At 42.8% G+C, this 19,777-nt stretch overlaps 1 protein-coding gene across 2 annotated transcripts in view; it reads left to right on the top strand.

Annotated features, from left to right (window-relative positions):
* Nucleotides 1–19,777, top strand: part of LOC144235954 (uncharacterized) — a 196,612-nt gene that overhangs the window by 31,231 nt on the left and 145,604 nt on the right. For both annotated transcript variants that reach the window (XM_077769563.1, XM_077769564.1), the window contains 2 exons: nucleotides 5,270–5,374; nucleotides 15,575–15,718. In XM_077769563.1, coding sequence (XP_077625689.1) covers nucleotides 5,270–5,374; nucleotides 15,575–15,718 — 249 coding nt within the window. The remainder of the gene's footprint in view (nucleotides 1–5,269; nucleotides 5,375–15,574; nucleotides 15,719–19,777) is intronic.

The following is a 19,777-nucleotide window of genomic DNA, read 5'->3' as shown; positions in this document are numbered from 1 at the left end:
AGGGATTCTCTCTACCTCCTTCTTGTGTTGGACGCCCTCCTTCATGGTTTTCATGTTTTCCTCTTTCTCGCTTTATCCCCTCATTTTAGTGGCACACCCTTCCTAAGGAAGGGTGCATGTGAGGTAAATTTACTGAGAACTTCCCTACCTGAAAATATCTTTATTCTACCCTTGCAGTTTTTTTTTGTAATTTGGCTGAAAATTGAATTCTAGGTTAAAAACAATTCTCATTCTGAATTTAAAATATCAAAATGATATGTCTTGGGTGAGTCTTTTCCTACTTATTGTGTTGGGCATTGTGGTCACAGCCTTTAAAGATCCATAACCTTCCAGTCTATGAAATTGTTTGTATTGTTCTGTATTGTTTCTTCAGTAGTTTGTTTTCTTCTTCTTTCTCCCAACCCCAATTTCTCTTATAGAATTCATCTTGGGCAACTATCGAAACTTCTGGATTAATCTCACACTTCCTTTTCTCTTCTCTCCGAATGCCCATGTTATTTTTTTTGTTGTACTTTCTGGGAGATTTTTTTTCTGCTTCAACTCCCAAACTTTCTAGGTTTGGTTTTTTTTTAAATGCCATGGCTCATATTTTTTAATTTCCAAGGAATCTTTCATGTTCTAAGATTGCTATTGCAAGGATGAAATAGGCTTTTTAACCTCTCTGTGAAAATTCATCATATTTCATTGGAAGTGTTCTTCTAATCCCTGTATTGCGTATCTTCCCTTTAATTTCTTTGTCTTCTGTTTGGTTGTTTTGTCTCTTTCATGTTGGAGGCTGTCCCTTACCAACTGAATGTTCTCTGTGTGTGTGTAAGGCCCACTGACTGAGGGATTTACTGTAGAAATACAGGGCAGTGAACCAACATTTTTTACTAGAGTACCACTGAACTCTACAGGGTTTTTCTTTAACACCTTTTAATTTCTCCACAGAAGGATCTTCCAAGTATCTTCCTAGAGATTATAAGTCTGGCTGTGGCCTTCTGCACAGGTGAAAAAATTAGGTTAAAAGGGTTTGATGCTCCGACTTTTGCTAATAGCCCCTGTTTCTCTGTCTTCTGTGCCTTGGGTCCCTAGTCCTGATCCTGTCTGGTTCAGAGTAAGTCAACGGTCTTTGAGGGTTGGAGGTGATGATAACAGATGGACCTAAGGAGCTAACTGTGCTTTACATGGATTTTCAGTCCAGGACTGACTTCATACCAGTATCTTCTGTGGTCTCTATGTCTCCAGTTCCTGAGCCCTCCAAGTTCTGAAGGATGACTAGCTTATTTCTGTTGGGTTGCCTCAATGTGAGGCATAGACTCCAGCCATCTCTGTTCTGGTTAAACTGTGATCATTACTCTAATAGCTTGCATAAGGTTGGCATTTGTTGACATTCTTGTCTACTGTTGTCCTCTTTGTTCTGTTCATTCATGTAGGTTTATACTTTTGCATTCTTTTACTGACACTTAAGTGGGTTTCCACGGTGAAGTGGAGATGAATACGTATTTAAAATGAACGTGAACTTTGTAATTTAATTGATTACTTCTGAGCTATAGCTTATTTTTAAAGGAATTTTGGACCTTAACGTATTGGTAAATAAAAAATTGGTTAATAAAATCATCTTAACTTATCATTTATTTTAGTATTGATACCTGCAAGGACTGGGTCTTCCCTTATAAATTAAACTAATAATATTCTAGGTGGGCCTGGGTAGCTCAGTGGGTTAAGTATCCAACTCTTGATTTCAGCTCAGGTCATAATCTCACAGGTTTGTGAGATCAAGCCCCACATTGTGCTCTGTGCAGACAGTATGGAGCCCACTTGGGATTCTCCCTCTCTCCCTCTCTCTCTGCCCCTCCCCTGCTCTCTCTCTCTGTCTCTCTCTTTCAAAAATAAATACAATAAACTTTAAAAATAATAGTATTCTAAAGTTGGATGTGCTAACCAGGTTAAGACCAGGCCCACTTGGGGTGCCTAGGTGGCTCAGTCGGTTGTGTCTGACTTTGGCTCAGGTCATGATCTCAGGCTCATGAGTTTGAGCCCCGCATCAGGTTCTATACTGACAGCTCAGAGCCTGGAGCCTACTTCAGATTCTGTCTCTGTCTCTTTGCCCCTTCCTGCTCGTGCTCTGTCTCTCTCTCTCTCAAATATAAACCAACATTAAAATAAAATAATTTTTTGAAAGACCAGGCCCAGGATTTGTGTTACCCAGTTCTGTGTCGACTATTAGGATTTAGTGCATACTTTTGCAAAGAAACTTCAAAACAGCAGCAACAATAAAACAGTTAATCAATAGAGCAATAGTTTTCTTTTTTCTTTCAATAAACATTTTAGTGGCACCTATTAAGCGTAGTGAATAGCTGTATCAACTGGAGATGAATAGTGAATGAAACAAGGTCCTTACCCTGGAGAGCTTCACCATCTAGTGTGAGAGACTAACAAGAAAACAAGTAAATACTAGGCAATGTAATTCATCTTAGTTTAGGAATTTGGGAGCTCCAGGCCACACTATGTGTATTTATACCAATACCCCCCTATCACTTGGCCAATGTAGATGTGTAATGAAATGTTTGATGGTTTATCTTGATTCAGTGTTCTGGCCTTTACAATTAAATAAGGTCAGGGCGGGAGGGCGGTGCTTCAAGCTAATGATCCTTCTAATCCCAGAAGAAGGAATGGGTTCAGTGTAATAGGATGATGGGACTGAAGACAAAATAAATTGAAAATAAAATTTTAAGGACATAAATATACAACATTTAAAGGTTGATTTTGTAAGGGCAAATACATCACCATAATCAGCTTCACTGAAATGTCTAAATTAGCTGAAGTTTGGACTTTGGAGATATCTAGTGTAGAGATTTGAGCAATTTTGTGCAGTCTTATAGGGGGCAGGAGTTAAATCATCTCTTTCAGAATAGCCTTGGAGAATAACAAGTTTTCATGACTTCCAAGAGATGTCAGGTGTGGCTCTTGAAACACAAGGCTAGATAAGGTCTTGTAAGTTCAAGAGTTATACAGACTCCCATGATCATAAACGCACCGTGGCAAGATCGTGGAGCACGTCATTATTGTTCAGATTCACCCGTGTTTTCTAATAACGCCCAGACATCCCAGCCATGCAGACTCACAAGGGAGGGAATTGGAATCCGCCGTGTCAGCTCTGAGGTGTCTCCCTGGAGCCTCTGGCCTGGTCTCTGTTTAGACTAGACCTTGAAACGCCAACTGTGGTGCTTTTTCTGCACCGGACACTGGGGAAGGGGCAGTGGAATTTACAGTGCGGGTCATATCATGGCAAGGAGATTTTAAAACAGCGTTGAGACAAGTTGATTAGCCGGCAGGGATTTCTGCCGATGGCCCTCAGGATATAAAGTTAAGAATAACTGGCTACATGTCTGTGTTTTGGGTTTTAAAGTGGTTCGGTTTCTCAGGCCACGTGATCGCAGACTTCGCTGCATTTGTAGACACTGCATATAATAAACGACTTCCCAAGAATCCCTTGAAGTCTTACCTGGACCCCTGCCTCCTTGTTTTGCACTCAGTAACCTGTTGCTTACGTTTCCAAGTCTTCTGGAGACTGTTTCTCATCTGACTTACTAGAGAAAAGCAGGATTTGTTGGGGGTTTTTTTCCGCGAAGAATTGTGTTGCTGAATTGATTGTAAATTTCTTCTCCCTGAAATCTTGGCCCACAGAGTCAATTTACAAATGTATACATTTGCCTAGGTTACCTTGGCTAGCCCTATTTATGATGGTGGGTTTGGGTTGAATTCTCAGGCCACTGCCCAAACATTCATACACCCCGAGGCTTGTTATTAAATTGGCACTTATATCTACAAGGTCTCCGTTAGTCCCATGGTATTTAATTGAGTTGAGAGATTCCAAACAAAAAAACTTTCCATATGATACTGAAACTGGGGTATATTGAGATTCTGGTCTGCTGGCAGGATTTCTGAAAGCAGCCCCACCTGACGGCAGCAATGCCAGATGGTTAAGTAGAAAGGCTGATGGGCGTATGGATCTTTGGAGCTCACTCAGCACACAGTGCCTCTCTCCACTTCTTTGAGACTCATGCTGTCTGTAACCAGACATAATTAAAAGATTAAAGAGACATTTGGAAATGTGAGGCTGGTCACTTTTTAATCAGGGAGATTGATTTTCCAATCCCAGTGTGAAGGTGGAATTTTAAATAATGTATAGGGTAGAAATCAGTGGCTTGTCACCACTTGGCTGAAAGAATACAGCCTCAGGGGGAACAGGGGACTTAACTTTTTCCTTCTTCTTCTGTAAGTGCTTTATGGAAAGTTAGCGTAAAAGGGAGCGAGCCATGGCTGGTCGTTATAGAGGAGATGTTTCCCAGCCTCTCTATCTCTGCTGGAAGAATGAAGATTAGTTCGGTTCCCTCCCTCCCCCTTTCCTCTTCTCCCTCTGGCTGGAGGTCTGGACATATTCTCTTCACTACTCAGCAACATTTCTCTTTTATTCTACAGATACCAGTCAGGTTCCAATCAGGGTAAAACCAGAGTCTCCTGGAAGGAGATCGTGACTGCAGAAAACTATGCTTCCATTAGCCAAGAGGGTGCATTCCAGGGACACAGATTATCAGAAAGCGCATAATCAGAGTCCGCATACAGGAAGGTTAAAGACGGGCTCTGTGGTGCTCTCTCGGAGCACCTGTGGCACCAAAGGAATAGCAGTCCTCCAGTAATAATGCTGCTTCCAGCAGCTATGTGCCACAAGATATCAAATGGGTATCTAGAAGGCTCGATGCTAAGGGGAAGAGTCGATGGATTGGTGGACTGACTGACAGAAACCAGAGAAAAGGAGAGGGCTGCCTTAGAAGAAGCTATTTCTTTTTTTAGTGTTTTTTATTTATATTTGACAGAGAGAGGGAGCAAACAGGGAAGGGTCAGAGAGAGAGGGAAATACGGAATCCGAAGACAGGCTCCAGGCTCTCAGCTGTCAGCACAGAGCCTGACATGGGGCTCAAACCACGAGGTCATAACCTGAGCCAAAGTCGGACGCTTAACCGACTGAGCCACCCAGGTGCCCCACCTAGAAGAGGCTATTTCTTACGAGTATTGTTCTTTTATGTAAATTTAATAAGTAAATAAATAAATAATTTTAAAAGCCTGTGTGCTAACTTGGATGTAAATTTATAAATAAATAAATAAAACTTAGGGAAAAAACCCCTATGTACTAACTTAGATGTAAATTAATTAATTAATTAAAAATACAAAGAGTATGGTTCTTTTGGGTTCAAGAAACACTGAAGAACATTTCTTCTGTTCCCAGGTCGGCCAAGTCAGCGGGTCCTTCCTAAGTCAGAAAACGTCCAGTGGTGCAGGCTCGCTGTGCTGGGTTCCTCCTGAGCATGATAACACCTCTCCCCTTTCCCAGGTAAGTTTTTGGGACTAACACGGACTTAACCTGTGCTTCATGAAATTTCCAGACTGGATTTGCCATCGCCGAAGGTCTCCCTGTTATTTGTAAAACTTTTTTTTAAAGTTTATTTATATTTGAGAGGTGGGGGGGGGCGGGTGTGGACAGAGAGAGGGGAAGACAAAGAATCTGGAGCAGGCTCTGGCCTCTGAACTGTCTGCATAGAGCCCGATGTGGGGCTCAAACCCATGAACTGTGATATCATGACCTGAGCCAAAGTCGGATGCTTAACCGACTGAGCCCCCCTCCCTGTTACCTGTAATGTCCAGAGTGACTTTGCCAAAGTGGAGGGTGGAACGGCGAAACCCTTTTATTCCACAAATATCCTGTGAGGTAATCTGTTTCCTGAGGGCGAGTAGCCATTAAAGTGCATCAATCACTAGAGGGAAGTAGGTGATTGCCGGGCCTTCTCTGTTCTTAGCAGCTGTGGCTCTTTGGGAAGGATGGAGTGGGGTGGAGGAGAAGGTGAGCAGGGGAGGGCTGAGGGTGCTCGGTGCTGGAGGGGAGGGCGATGGCGGCGACCACCCTCAGCAGGGGGCCAGGGGAGAAGATGGCCTCCCGTGACACCTGTCTGCCGTTGGTTTGGCTGGAAACATTAGACGCTGGGACCAAAAGCATGTTTGCCAGTCTTCAAGATGCATCAACCCAGCAGTTCATTTCTGGGACATTTTCTCCCGCAAAGCTCTTAAAATGAACTGGTGAAGATCTGTAGCCTTCTGGCTACTGAAATGGCAATGGATAGTCTAGTATAAGGACCGAAAACCAACTCTCCCAGGACCAGGTCATGGGGCTGAACGTAACAGTGGGTTTCCAAAGATGAACATTTAAGAGCCATTCTTTGCATTCATGCTTGACTCCTGTGGATTCCTGCTCCTCTGCAAGATGCAACTAGAAGTTACTGCTCAACAGCTGTATCATTTCCACAACCCTGGCTGCTTGCCTATAACCCTAAAGCAGGAGTTCTCAACTGCAGCATGATCCACATTTTGGAATAGACTGTTCTTTTCTGGGAGAGGCCGTCCCATGCATTATAGGATGTGTACCCACACCCACGGCCTCCACCCACTCGATGCCGATGGCACCTCCACCCCCAATTGTGACAACCAAAAATATCTCCAGATATTGCCAATAACTCCTGGGAGAGCAGGGCAGAATTGCCCATAGTTGAGAGCCACTGTCCTAAAGGAACTTGTCATTTATATTGAATCAGTAGGCCAACTACAAATCGGGTTAAATCTGCACTTATTTACTAAGCTTCCTGTAAATAAATGATAAGACTACATTAGGCATGAGCCTGTAGGTTTGAGCCATACTAGAATCCTTCTGTCGTAATTACTACCTACTCTGTTTGCCCTAATGTTGCAATGCAGTCCTGAATAAAACTCTCAACACACAGTGTTACCACCTTTATTTCGACTCTCTTCCTTTTTCCTCTCCTTGCTGTCTCCCCTCCTAGCCCCTTTACCACTCACTGACTTAAATATGATACCTCTTTGAAGAAAGTTTTCCAGAAGGCAATGCTTAATGCAAAGACATAATTCATTAGCAGTGGACGCTCAGGTAGCAGGGCTCAGGTAATCCCGAAGAAAATTCTGCAAGGGAGCCTCTCCCCTGTCCTTAAATCATACCAGGCAGAGGCCACCGAATCCTTCCATTTGTACGCTTGACTCTGTCAGAGCAGATCATGTTCTTGGCATTCACTAACAACTGGCAATTAGAGTCAGAATTTTTGGTAGCTTTGCTGGGAAACAGATCTGGTGCTGAAGACAGGGATCTTGCCTCAAAGGAAATGGAAACTTTTTGCCCCAGGAAAGGAATAAATGTAATCAATGGTTGTTACAGAGCTCTTTGCCCAAGTAATTTTGGTGAGGTTAAGTGTGTCAGCAAAGTGAACCAAGTGTTACCATCATAGATTATGAAATGCAGAGTCTGATTTTAATAAGGTTACCGGTAAATGCGGGAGTTCTGGGTCAATAAGAGGGAATTGGGGTGAGTGAGAGCCAAAGAAGAATTAGGAAGACAAACAAATCAACAATAACCTGTAGGGTAAACACAAAGACCTATTCACTTGAGCATTTTATGAGAACAGGAAGTAAAATTTCTATCTGCATTAGTACAGTGTTGCAAATGTGTGTTGGGTCATCAGGTGAATGTGAGACGGGACCTCTGTTGTAAGGGTCTTCTAGGAGGGAATGAACATTTGGGGAAATTGATACCTAGGTCTATCTGATGATCAGTCGAGCCCTGTCTACCAACCAGTCCCTTCAACAGCAGAAGTGGGTCTATTCCAAACCATTCTGCTAGTTGTAAAGAGTGAAAAAGAAATGATCTTGTTGGTTGAAAATCCTCACGCTAAATATCCTGAGAAGTTCCTTCAACAATCCTACTAGAAGTAGAAGTGTTTATTCAAAATAATGAAATGACATGACGCAGATAGAACAAATCCGTAGGCAATCCGTGTTGTGTTTCCACATTTCTTGGGCTGGGATACTATTCTCGCGTGGTACCCAGTTCCCTGAAATCTGTAGAGTGGTGGGGGAGGGGGAGAGAATAGGCAGTACAACAAACGTGCTGGGATCAATGACTGTCAGGCTTCTCCCTTTTAAATCAACTCCTCTCGGCCTTCAGAGATATGCCCTTGTCAATCCTGTCTGTACTGTACGTGGGCATGGACTCTCTTTCCTGAACCATTTTTGAGATATCTGGTAAGAAGGTCTACAGTGACTGCTTCTTCCCTCCCCACATAAATGATCTGCTTAGTGCAAGACTTAGGGTCGTCTGTTTTTTCGTTGACTTTCAAGCATTGGGTAACTCGCTGCTAAGGTGATCTCATTCAGTTTCCTGGCTTGAATACCGTCTGCTTGCTGACGTCTCCCAGTCCAGACTTCTACGTGAACTCCCGCTTCTCATTCGCTCTCACCACGAGGACGTCCCACAGGCATCTCACACCTAACATGTCCAGAACATGTTAATTCCTAGGTCCCAGTCAGCAAACCTGTTCTTCCTGCAGTCTTTACACATCTCAGCAAATGTCAACCCTGCCTCCCTCCCCACTTATTTAGGCCAAAACTCTCGGTATCATCCCATATCTCACTAAGTATATCTAATCTGTCTGCAAAAACGATTCGTTCCGACTTCAAAGAACATCTCTCCAGAATCTAGTCATTTCTTACTGCCTGTGTGTCTGTATCTGGCCCAAGGCACACTTGCCTCTTGCCCAATTAAATACAACAGCTTCCTTTATTTTTTTTTTTTTCTTAAAGATCTTACCCTGGAGTAATCTCTACACCCAACATGGGGCTCGAACCCACAACCCCGAGATCAAGAGTCACATACTCCACCCACCAAGCCAACCAGGCACCCCTAAATGCAACAGATTCTTAACTCATCTTCTCACTTCCTCGCTTGTGCCATGAGCACAAGTGATATTCTCAGCCCAGCAGCTAGAGAAGTTCTTTTAAAATTGCTGCTCTGCTGAAAATTCCCAGCTTGGAGTCAAACCAATGTCCTGTGGACAAAAAGGAGGCATTTCCTGTCCTCTTCCTCTCTCTCTCTGGGTTCCAGACCCACTGCCCTCCTGGTTTTTCCATGAGCCCCCCAAGAATTCTACTGCATCCGGATCTTTGTGCTTGCTCTGCCCTGCTCAGACTGCTGTTTCCCCAGATAGCAGCCTGGCTGCCTCGCTCTCTAATTTTGGGTTTCTACTCAGATGTCAGCTCGCCAGCAAAGGGGGGCCTTGACCGAACTGTCGAGCAGCGCTTGGACCTTTCCTAGCCACACACAACTCTCCATCTGCCTTCCTTATATTATTTTTGTCCAAGGCGTTTTCAATTACATTTACTTGCTTTCTTTTGTCTCTCACTGCATCGATGTAAGGTTTATGAGGGAAAGGCCTTTGTTTTGTTCACTGCTGTATCCCCGGGGCCTGTACCAGTGACTGATAGATCCCAGGTGCTTAGTACACATTTGTGAAACGAATGGCAGCTTTATAATCTGTTTAGATGTTGCTTTTGGGGGAAACCTTCCGTGATCCTCTAAGTCTGGGTGAAATGCCCCTCTCACGACTGTTTCCACTAGTTGCAAAGTGGTCGGCACACTGTCCACACTCAAATATTTGTTAAATTGAATACACAGGCATATGCACAAAAGACAGGGTTATAATTTAGTGAGTTAAAATTCACATGACCTGGAATTAACTATGTTAAGGTCTGCGGTTCAGTGGCATTTTGTGCATCCATAATGTTGAGGAATCACCACCTCTTTCCAGTTTCCAAGCATTTTATCAACTCAGAAGGAAACCCCACGCCCAGTAAGCAGTCACCCTCATGCCCCAGCTCAACCCAGCCCCTGGCAACCACTAATCTGCTTTCCATCTCTAAGGCTTTACCTACTCTCAATATTCACATAAATGGAGTCATACACTCTGGGACCTTTTCGATCAGTGTGGTTTGAATGTATGTGAGTTGGAAAGGTTTTATCACAGCAAGACTGTTTTTAATCCTTTTGGTGTATGCGGCCGTAGGCTCAACCTGTATCTCTTTCCTACCACTAGAAAAGGCCAATAAGTAAACGAGCGTGAAGAACTTTCTTCCAAGTTACCACTGGTAATTGACCAGAAGCCTTTTCTTGTGCTGTGGCCAATCGCTCAAGCCTTTGTCTTTCCCCCAGAACCCCATCAAGTGTCTCCCATTACGCTTCTCAGGGTTTACCATGTGTCCCACCCCTTTCTGGATGCTCGCTGGCATGCAAGTATTGGCAATAAAAGACTAAAGCTGAGAAGCACTGCTGAAAGTCCATAAAATCATGAAAGGTAGGGAAAATCTGTGTAAGAACTCGCTCCCCGAATCTGGGAATCTTTTTGAAGCTTAAAGGAGCCAGTTTAGGAGAAAAAATAAGAAGTTCTATTTTATGGAGCAGATTGGATACATACAAAACTTGTTACCCTGGTGAAAAGATAAATAGCTGTAGGGTTTAGACAAATATACAGACAATAAATCAATAACAGGCAGTTCAGAGGAAGCAGGGGACAGGAGTTAACCTCCGAGGGCAGTTCCCACTCTCGCACACAAATACCCCTGTTGGGGTGCACACGGGGCCGGCTGGCAAGGGCGGGCCCCATGGTGATGTGTTAACGGCAGCCTCCTTGACCCATCGACTGTACTGTCTCTTCCAAACGGAACATTCTGGAACTGTAGTCAGCTTCAGATTTTCAGAGGCTACTTTCGCAGACTCTCAATGAACTTGCCCTTGGGTTGAGCATTAATGTGCTCCTGAGTCTGAGCCATTTCAGAGCCTGGAGATGACAGCATGAGAAAGGGAGGGAGAGGCATGGAGGCCGGTAAATGATTTCCCTTGGTACCGAAAGTGGACTTGAGTTGTATCTCAGAGGAGGCAAAAGTAAAGTTCTGGATGACCTCAGGTTTTCAACAGCCCAGTTCATTAACAGGGAACATTTGAGAATTAGCCGAATAGTTTCAAAATTTTAAACACCTTATTGGAGAAACACTTCCATTCTCTGCTCTGACTTGAGCTTCTGTTTTTGCTTTTAGATTTTGTAGTAACTTACATTTTGCAGGTGAGGCAATATTAGTGTTGTACACAACTCAATGTGCTTTAATATCTCAACACAATAGACTGAAACCTATTTGGCCCCAAAATATTGCATTTTTTGTTTACTGGACCAATCATCTTAAGATGAAAACCAAAAAATTTATAATTCAGTATCTATACATCTTATTAGAACTTGCTGAGTTTTTAAAAATAATCTCTGTTAAATCTTGTTCATTTTAGTTCTCAATTATTTTGAGGAACTTTTAGTTCAAAGCCAAGCGGAAACATGGCAAAGTTTCCCTGAAACAAATAAATGAACAATAACCAAATATTGTTTCCGTTTGCCAGTGAAAGTAGCCGGTCGGATGGACCGGCCAGAGAAAACTAAAACCAGTGGGATGAGATTTATTTTCAAAAGCTCAGGCCTCTGAAACAGGCAATTAGAAAAACAGGAGTTTTGACTTCTGAAATTGAGGGTGTGCTATTTTTTTTAATTGGGCGAAATTTAGTGTGGAAGTGAAAATAACATCAAGGTTTCAGGCACAATGCAGAGATTACTAATCTGGGAACAAAGGGCATTTGGCCAGTTAAAATAATAATTTTAAACAAGGACTCCAACTTTCCCAGCAAATGGCTGAAACCCAATTCGGTCTTTCCAACTGGGGCTGTAGCTCATTCCCCCAGAGTATGCGGTTTGGCATAATACAGAAGGAGTAAACTTTCTTAGATGGGGAAAATCTTATCACAAGAAAATAATGTCATGGAGGAGCCTGCCCTTAGCCCACACTCATGAATGGGAAGGTGGACTTGCTAGTCAGAGAGGGCGTCTGCTCAAGTCCAGGAGTAGGACATCCCTTGAGGAAAGCCAACACATCAGAAGTCAAATGTTTTTGATTTGTGTGGCTTCCAGTAGGAAGTAATTCATCAACTCACACGTATTTATTTAGGACCTACTTCATGTGTAGCGCTGTGCTTGGGCTCGTCAGTCCGCAGGAACTTACCCCACTCCGGGATCCCTGCACTGTTCACCGCCACCGCCGCCGCCATCATCACCGCAGGCCGCGTGTGTTGAAAATCGTGTCAGGCACTTTCTGTGTGCTATTTCTTTGACTGTTAGCAAATCCCCTACACTGGAGATATTGTTTTGCTCATTTTACAAATAGGAAAAGTCACATCCGAAGAGAGGAAAAAACTTGCCCACAGTCTATTCCCAGTGGCAGAGTAACGAGGAAAGCCCGCCTGGCACCGCACAGCCAACCCAGTGTATCGCACTGAATGTCTGCACCCAAGTGTATGAATGTGCACGGTTATATGAAACATGAGTTGTTGAATTCCGGGCGACTATAGGGACTTGGGGGCCGTTGGTTTGACGAGTTTTCCCTAGCTCCAATAAAGACCGAGGACACTTGTGGGGATGAGCACTGAGTGTTATGTGGAAACTAATTTGACAATAAACTATTTGTAAAAAAAAAAAAAAAAAGATACCCATTTCCTAAACGGGAAACTTAAAAGAAAAAAGACCAAGGAGATAGAGTCAACAATTTCCATTTGCATCCCATTATTCAAGTAAGAGAAATGTAAATCAGGCGGTCGGAATCTCAGACAATCCTAGTGGCTCAAATAATCAACACAACCATCTTAAGATGAAAACCAAAAAATTTATAATTCAATATCTATACATCTTACTAGAACTTGCTGAGTTTTAAAAAATAATCTCTGTTAAATCTTGTTCATTTTAGTTCTCAATTATTTTGAGGAACTTTTAGTTCAAAGCGAAGCGGAAATTTATCTTTTCCACAAAACAACTTAGAAACTTTCTCTGAGAATTTCCATAGAACCGTATTATCATTATGTGTGACAGTTTTTTTTAAGTCATTTTGAAAGCGTCTCTAGAGCTTTAAAATTATTTTTAATGTGCACGTATAGCAAAGGCAAGGGACAAAAGACACTTTTTAACAAAGTATCACCTAAAGTCATTTTCTTTGTATCTTGGCTAAAATTTGAAGGATGTGAAATTTTTTTTAGAAGGATATAATTCACATACCGTTAAATTCACCCTTTAAAGTATACAATTCGGTGGTTTTTGTGGTTTCTGTTTTTTAAGACAGAGAGGGAAGGAGAGCATGGCGAAGAGAGTGAGAGAGAATCTTTCTTTTCAGTTATTTATTTATTTTGAAAGAGAGAAAGAGAGTGAGTGAGGAAGGGGCAAAGAATCCCAAGCAAAGAGAAAGAGACTCCCAGTCAGGCTCTGTGCAGTCAGCCGAAAACTCGCCAACCAACCAGAGCTTGATCCCACAAACCAAGAGATCATGACCTAAGCTGAAATCAAGAATTGGGCGCTCAAATGACTGAGCCACCCAGGCGCCCCCTCGCTTTCTGACATTATTATACTGCTAAAAACACTCATGTGTAAGTTTTTGTGTGGAAAAACATTTTCAGTTCTCTCGGACATATATCTAGGAATGAAATTGGTTCGTTTAAACTATGTTTAATTTTTGAAGAACTGTCACACTGTGATTGGTACAACAGCTATACCATTTTACATTCCATCAGTAAGATATAAGGCTCTAATTTTTCCACATCCTCCTGTTACTTGTTATTCCCTTTTTTATTTTGGTTTTTAATTACAGTCATCAGCGGGTATGAGATGGTATATCATTGTGGTTTTGATTTGCGTTTCCCTGATAAGTACTGATAATTGAGCACCTTACATGTGGTTGTTGGCCATTGTATATCTTCTTTGGAGAAATGTCTGTTCAAGTTCTTTGCCCATTTTTAAATTGCATTGTCTTTTCACTGTTGAGTTTTAAGAGTTTTTAAAATAAATTTTTTAATGTTTATTCATTTTTGAGAGAGAGGCAGAGCGTGAGCAGGGGAGAGGGAGAAGGAATCTCAGAGGGAAACACAGAATCTGAACTCATGAACCATGAGATCATGACCTGATTTGAAGTCGGACACTTAACCAACTGAGCCGTCCAGACAGGCACCCCGAATTTTAAGAGTTGTGTTTTTTTTTTAATTTTTTTAGTGTGTATTTATTTTTGAGACAGAGAGCCTGAGCAGGGAAAGGGCAGAGAGAGAGGGTGACACAGAATCTGAAGCAGGCTCCAGGCTCTGAGCTGTCAGCACAGAGCCCGATGTGGGGCTCGAACTCATAAACTATGAGATCATGACCTGAGCAAAGTTGGATGCTTAACCCACTGAGCCACTTTCTTTGAAAGTGTCCTTTGAAGCACAAAGGTTTTTAATTTTTATGAAGTGCATTTTATTTATTTGTTCTTTTATCATTTATGCTTTTGGTGTCATGTCTGAAAAACCATTGCCTAATCCCAGGTCAAAAGATGTATATTTTCTTCTCAGAGTTTTAGACTCTTACATTTAGGTCTTTAATACATCTTTTTATATGGTGTGAGGTAGGGTTCTGACTTCATTTTGTTTTTCTATTGCTAGAATTAAATGTCTTGGCAGAACAGCAGAACAATTACAAGCTCAGGCTCAAGTGTCCAGCTGCTGTGTTTTAAAACAATCTCCCTTCTCCAGTTACAAGATGTGTGATCTTAAGGAAAGTTCTCTTATTTCTCCATGCCTCACCTTTCCTATATGTAAAAGGGGCTAGGTAGTAACTACCTCACTAGTGTGCATTAAAATCAAATTATAGAGTTGTCCTAAAAAACGGAGTCTGTGCATTTAAAGTGCGGACGCACAGGAAGCATTGATTTATTAGTTCTCATCTTCTCTGGCTCGTGAACTGTACTCACATTTAGGATAATGCCATCATCTTCTCTAGGTATATCTCCTCTAGGTATATCTTTTAATAGCGGACTTGATAAGTGTCTTATCATGAATAGACCTTAGCAGACAGATTCTAATGTACCTTGAATGTTCCAAGAGGGTTGGATGTAGGCTGAATTTAAATTTGTTTTAATGCTTATTTATTTTTGAGAGAGAGAGAGAGAGAGAGAGAGAGAGAGACAGCATGAGCTGGGGAGGGAGAGAGAGAGAGAGAGGGACATACAAAATCTGAAGAAGGCTCCAGGCTCCAAGGTGTCAGAAAAGAGCCTGATGCAGGGCTCAAACCCATGAACTGTGACATCATGACTTGAGCTGAAGTCACTCAGCTGACTGAGCCCCCTCAGGAGCCCCAGATGTGGGCTGAATTTATTGTTGTAGCTCACCCCAGAAAGAAGCAAAGTATTTGGCAAAACATATTCCCAATCTCCCAAAGAACACCATACAAATAAAGAGACTAAAAACAAGGCAACTATAGGAGTTTCCAAGGACCACTCTAACAAGGTACCACAACCTGGATGCTTTAAACAACAGCAGTTTATTTTTCCCCATTTCTACAGGCTAGATGTTTGTCTCTAGTTTCTTCTGTTATCCTTTTTGGTGTCTCCACCTCTCCCCCCCACAACACCCTCAGCCTCCTCTGGGGAACAGTCCTCTTATCCAGCCGGCATCATTTTGATCACATAGAAAATTAGACACAAAAGCCTAATTCCTACTAATGTGCAAGCAACTTAAAATGTTACCTGTTCATGCAACAGTGGACTTCTTACCCAGATAGTACCACCTGACCATCAACCATGTGTCCTTGACTCCCAACAGGAAGAAGGCTTGGAAACCCAACCTTGTCTTCAGCACCCTGCCGAGAGTGAGCCTCTGCTTCCTGTGGCCTCAGTGCTCCCTGCAAAGCCATGCCTCATGTTCCAGGGCCCTTACGGCCTGTCTCTGCTGGACCCCACCACACGGGTGAGTCCTGGTAGGAACCAGAAGTTACTTCTTTCAGGCGTACATTTTGACACAGAAGCAAAAGTAATGATTAACTCTAACGTTGACGTATTTGTTGTGAAATTCAGACATTTGCAACAAGCCAGTGAAGAAAATGTTTTGGAGAGAAACACATTTTCGTTACCTCTCTAATCATCTCATGTAGGCAACTGACTACCTTCCTAGAGCATCAGTCCTACTGAGATGAAAGATCCTTAATTCGGGTAGTTTGTGGAAAACGTTTACCAGGAAACCTTTCAGTTCACATCACCAGAAGCTTTCAGGTAATTTAGAATTACTTGTTTTCTAAGGTAAACTCCATATTCTTAAAAAGACAAGACAGGGGTTTAGTGTGTCCTGAGATTGGCTTCAGTTAATTAATACATGGTTGCTAACTTCAAGTAGGGGAGCGGGCAGGGGGTGAAAGTGTTGCCTTAGGGAGACTTTTGTCAAATGGATAATTCAAAAAAGTCATTCCTTTTGAGCTTAAAGCCATTAACTCCTCTAGTAACCAACTGTGAGAGTTGTGTTTGAGCTTGTCTTGAAAATTACTTTAAAAAAAAGGAACAGACAAGGGGCTGCTGACTTGGCTGGCAGTTTATTTACACGTCTTAAGCAAGAAGCTGCAAATACTTGTTTGAAGATCTGTTTGGGATACAGCGGGCACTCCCCAGCCGTCTTCTGGACGAGTCCATCTGTGTCAGCATCAGAGCCTGCTCCCGAGTGGGTCAGGCTGAGAAGCTGCTGTGGACCCTAAATAACTCGTTCCTTCCATTTTTTTTTTTTTTTTTAATTCAGAAGTAATATTCAAATGTTTGTTCTTATACACTCAACCAGTTGAGCAGATCAAGTCAGAGGGGACTCTTTGGGGACAAGCTCACTCTCTGATACCTTGTTCAAAATGTGACGGCTTATCACACGTGGGTCTGTTGGTTCTTCTTGGTGTTGATGAACATGAGGAAGGGAGAGAGAATTCCAACTGGCTCGGTACAGAGTGGGGGATATTTCCGTTTGCTAGGGGCTGCTGGGGCAAAAGTGTCACAGACTGGGTGGCTTGAATAACAGAAACTGATTATCTGAAGGTTCTGGAGGCTGGGAAGTTCAACATCAAAGTGTCGGTGAGGCCGGTTCCTTCCGAGGTTGGGGGAGAATCGGAGCTGGTCTCTCTCCTTAGCTCGTTGGTGGCTATCTCCCCCATAGGTTTTCCCTCTCGGAGTGTTCCTGGGTCCAAATTTACCCCCTTTGCAAGGACACCAGTCATCCTAATGAGCTCATTTTAACTTGATTACCTCCATAAAGACCCTGTCTTCAAATAAGGTCACATTCTAAGGTACTGAGTGTTAGGACTCCAACATATGAATTTCACGGGGCAAAATTCACCCCATAATTGGGGGGCAGAGGTGTGGCATTTAGTGAAAACCCATGTCAGAACCACGTGCTGCCATAAAGGCACCGATCCCTGGTTACTACACTCAGTACAATAACAAGTGCTTTCAGCGTCTCAAAGACAAGCCTTCTAGAAGCAGTCAGATTAAGTCCTCTGTGTTCCTGTGTTTAAAATTGTGCTGTGGTCTCTTTCGTTATTATCCAGAGGATGCCCAGAGCAATGTGTCTTTAGCAATGGATCTTGAAGACAACTTTAATGGTACTTTGTTAAGATGCCATTCTTTGGCAACCAATTGATCTGCATGTTAGCATTTGGATTAGTTTGGGCACATCACTTAACCTCTCTGTGTTTCTTTTTCCTTGTCGGTAACATGGCTTAATAACACCCACCGTAGAGCTGGCCAGTCAGATGAGGTAATGCGGGTAAGCTCTCAGTTTGGGACCTGGCACGTAGCCAATGCCCAATAAATGGTAGTTTCTACTACTTTATTATTGTATTTTTGTATCATTATACACCACAGTTGTGGATCGGGGCCAGATCTCCAGGGTCCACAGACTGAGAGCAGGAGGCGAGGGTTACTTGTCCTGACGGGGAGCCTTCCGAGTCAGAGGGAGCCTTTATAAGCAGGGTGATGCTGAGGAAAGGGCCATAGGAGAGGCTTGTGAAGTGACCCGCACTCCCCAACAGCCCATATGTATCTGTAAACTGCAGAAATCACAGGATCGTTGATATGACTGATTTCCTGTGGAAGTTGGCATAAAATGAAGCTTGGCATGAATCTGGTATTGACTACAGGGTGGAGACAAAGTCAGAAGGGAGCAGAGACAGAGGAACCTATAAGTAAATAAGATCTGAAATCCACAGAATGTGAACCCCTGTATTATCACCTACGAAAAAATGGATGCATGAGTGAGTGAAGTCCAAGTGGTTTCAGGTATGATTTTCTACTGCTATAAAATCAGAAAACTTCCCACAGTCTTGTCGCTTTCGACATTCTTCAGTATAATTAATCTGTTGCTTCATTACCCGTCTTCCTTCCTGAAGCCCGTTTCCTCGGCCTTGCTTTAGATCCCCTGGTTGTTTGGCCACTGGTCTTTTAGCCATACAATTAATTAATCTCTCTGTGAACTTTTCTGCCATACACTGTATGCAGTTATGCCTCTTGCTTTCTCTGTATTTCTGGCTACTAGCAATCACTTACAGTCCACTTGGAGAGACTTTCCTCAATGGGGAAGTTCACGTTAATGGAGAGGTTCGCCCAGCAGATGGTTCAGCACCATCCGCAGTCTTCCCCTAAACCACGATCCCAGCCTCATTTACCATTATTCCTCACAACAAACCCTCTAGTTAGGGCCTGCTCGTAAGCGACTTGCTGCTCCCTGAATTCCCATTTTCCATGTCGGTTTGTCTCCCTGGAATAGTGTTATTTATCTCCATCTCTTTTGCCCACTCCCCCCTCCCATGGCATTTTCCTTAGATGCCATCACACACCTCGTCTAACAGTATTTTCAGCTGTATTCTTAACTGCATGCTGAGTCTGCGGCTGCCCTCTCCTTGGAGCCTGGCTCACTGACTGACGTCGAGGGGGAGCCCGGCACAGCTTTCCATGAAGGGGTAAATGAATGAATGGAAGTGAATAGCAACAGGGAAAATCCGAAACATCACATAACCCCAAAATATAATCTATATGTTACTTTGGTATGTATCTTATACACACATTCAGGGAACATCAAACACAAAACTTCAAATGCAGCAGTGAAGCCAGCCTGTGCAGATCCCAGTTGGGTGGGGTGGTCTGGAAAAAGGGTGGGAATCCTAACAGGAAGGGAGGAACCTCCCCAGCCAGCTGCCCTTCCCTGGCCTCAGTGGCTTATCTAGAAATCAGAGAGACTCCGAATGGCTGAGAGCTCAAGGGCACTGGGCTGGGTAATTAATAAATGATTGTAATGCCTTTAGGAATGAAAGTCCTATGGAAATACTGAATTATAACGACACAAAAATAATCATCTTCCATTTTCTTCTTTAAAGATGTAAATGGCATGCTTTAAAAAAAACAAAAAAACAAAAAAAACCCTGAAGTGATTTGAAGAAAAGCAGTCGGTTTAACAGGGACATGCACTAAATGACCATGCAAACCCATTCAGTGTTCTAAATGCAATCATAACGCTGACCATCAGCCCTGAAAACAAATTACAGTAGCTAATGACAGGGAACAGTAATTAGGATGTTTTTAGAAAATTACTTGGAAGCAAAATTGTCAACAAAGACCACTCAAATATAGCTGTAAACAGCTTAAATAACAGAAGAAGGCAGTGACCTTTGCCCTGAGTGACATGAAGAAGATGTAAAAACACATCCAGGGCCCCAGATCACTGTCTTCCGAGTCATTATGTACATTGTTTTTAACCTCAGCCTCTCTGGGCCATTCTGAATGTGGTGGGGAGGCTAGTGCCCTTGAACGTCATGTCGTTTGCTAAGCCTGATCCTGGTTCACTCATATATTCTGGATAATTCTCCCTTTCTCCTCTCCTTTGCGTTTTTTGTTATCTTTGGCGTTTATTTTTGAAAAACATGTGCCTCACTTGGAGCAAATCCACGAAAGCAAACAACCTTAAAACTTTCCAAACAGCCCTGACTATTGCGAGTCACAGGCA

This window comes from Crocuta crocuta, unplaced genomic scaffold (genome assembly GCF_008692635.1).
Source record: "Crocuta crocuta isolate KB4526 unplaced genomic scaffold, BGI_CrCroc_1.0 scaffold145, whole genome shotgun sequence".
Lineage (NCBI taxonomy): Eukaryota > Metazoa > Chordata > Mammalia > Carnivora > Hyaenidae > Crocuta > Crocuta crocuta.
The sequence above is the reverse complement of the archived record's forward strand: the minus strand, read 5'-3'. Positions and strand labels throughout refer to the sequence as shown.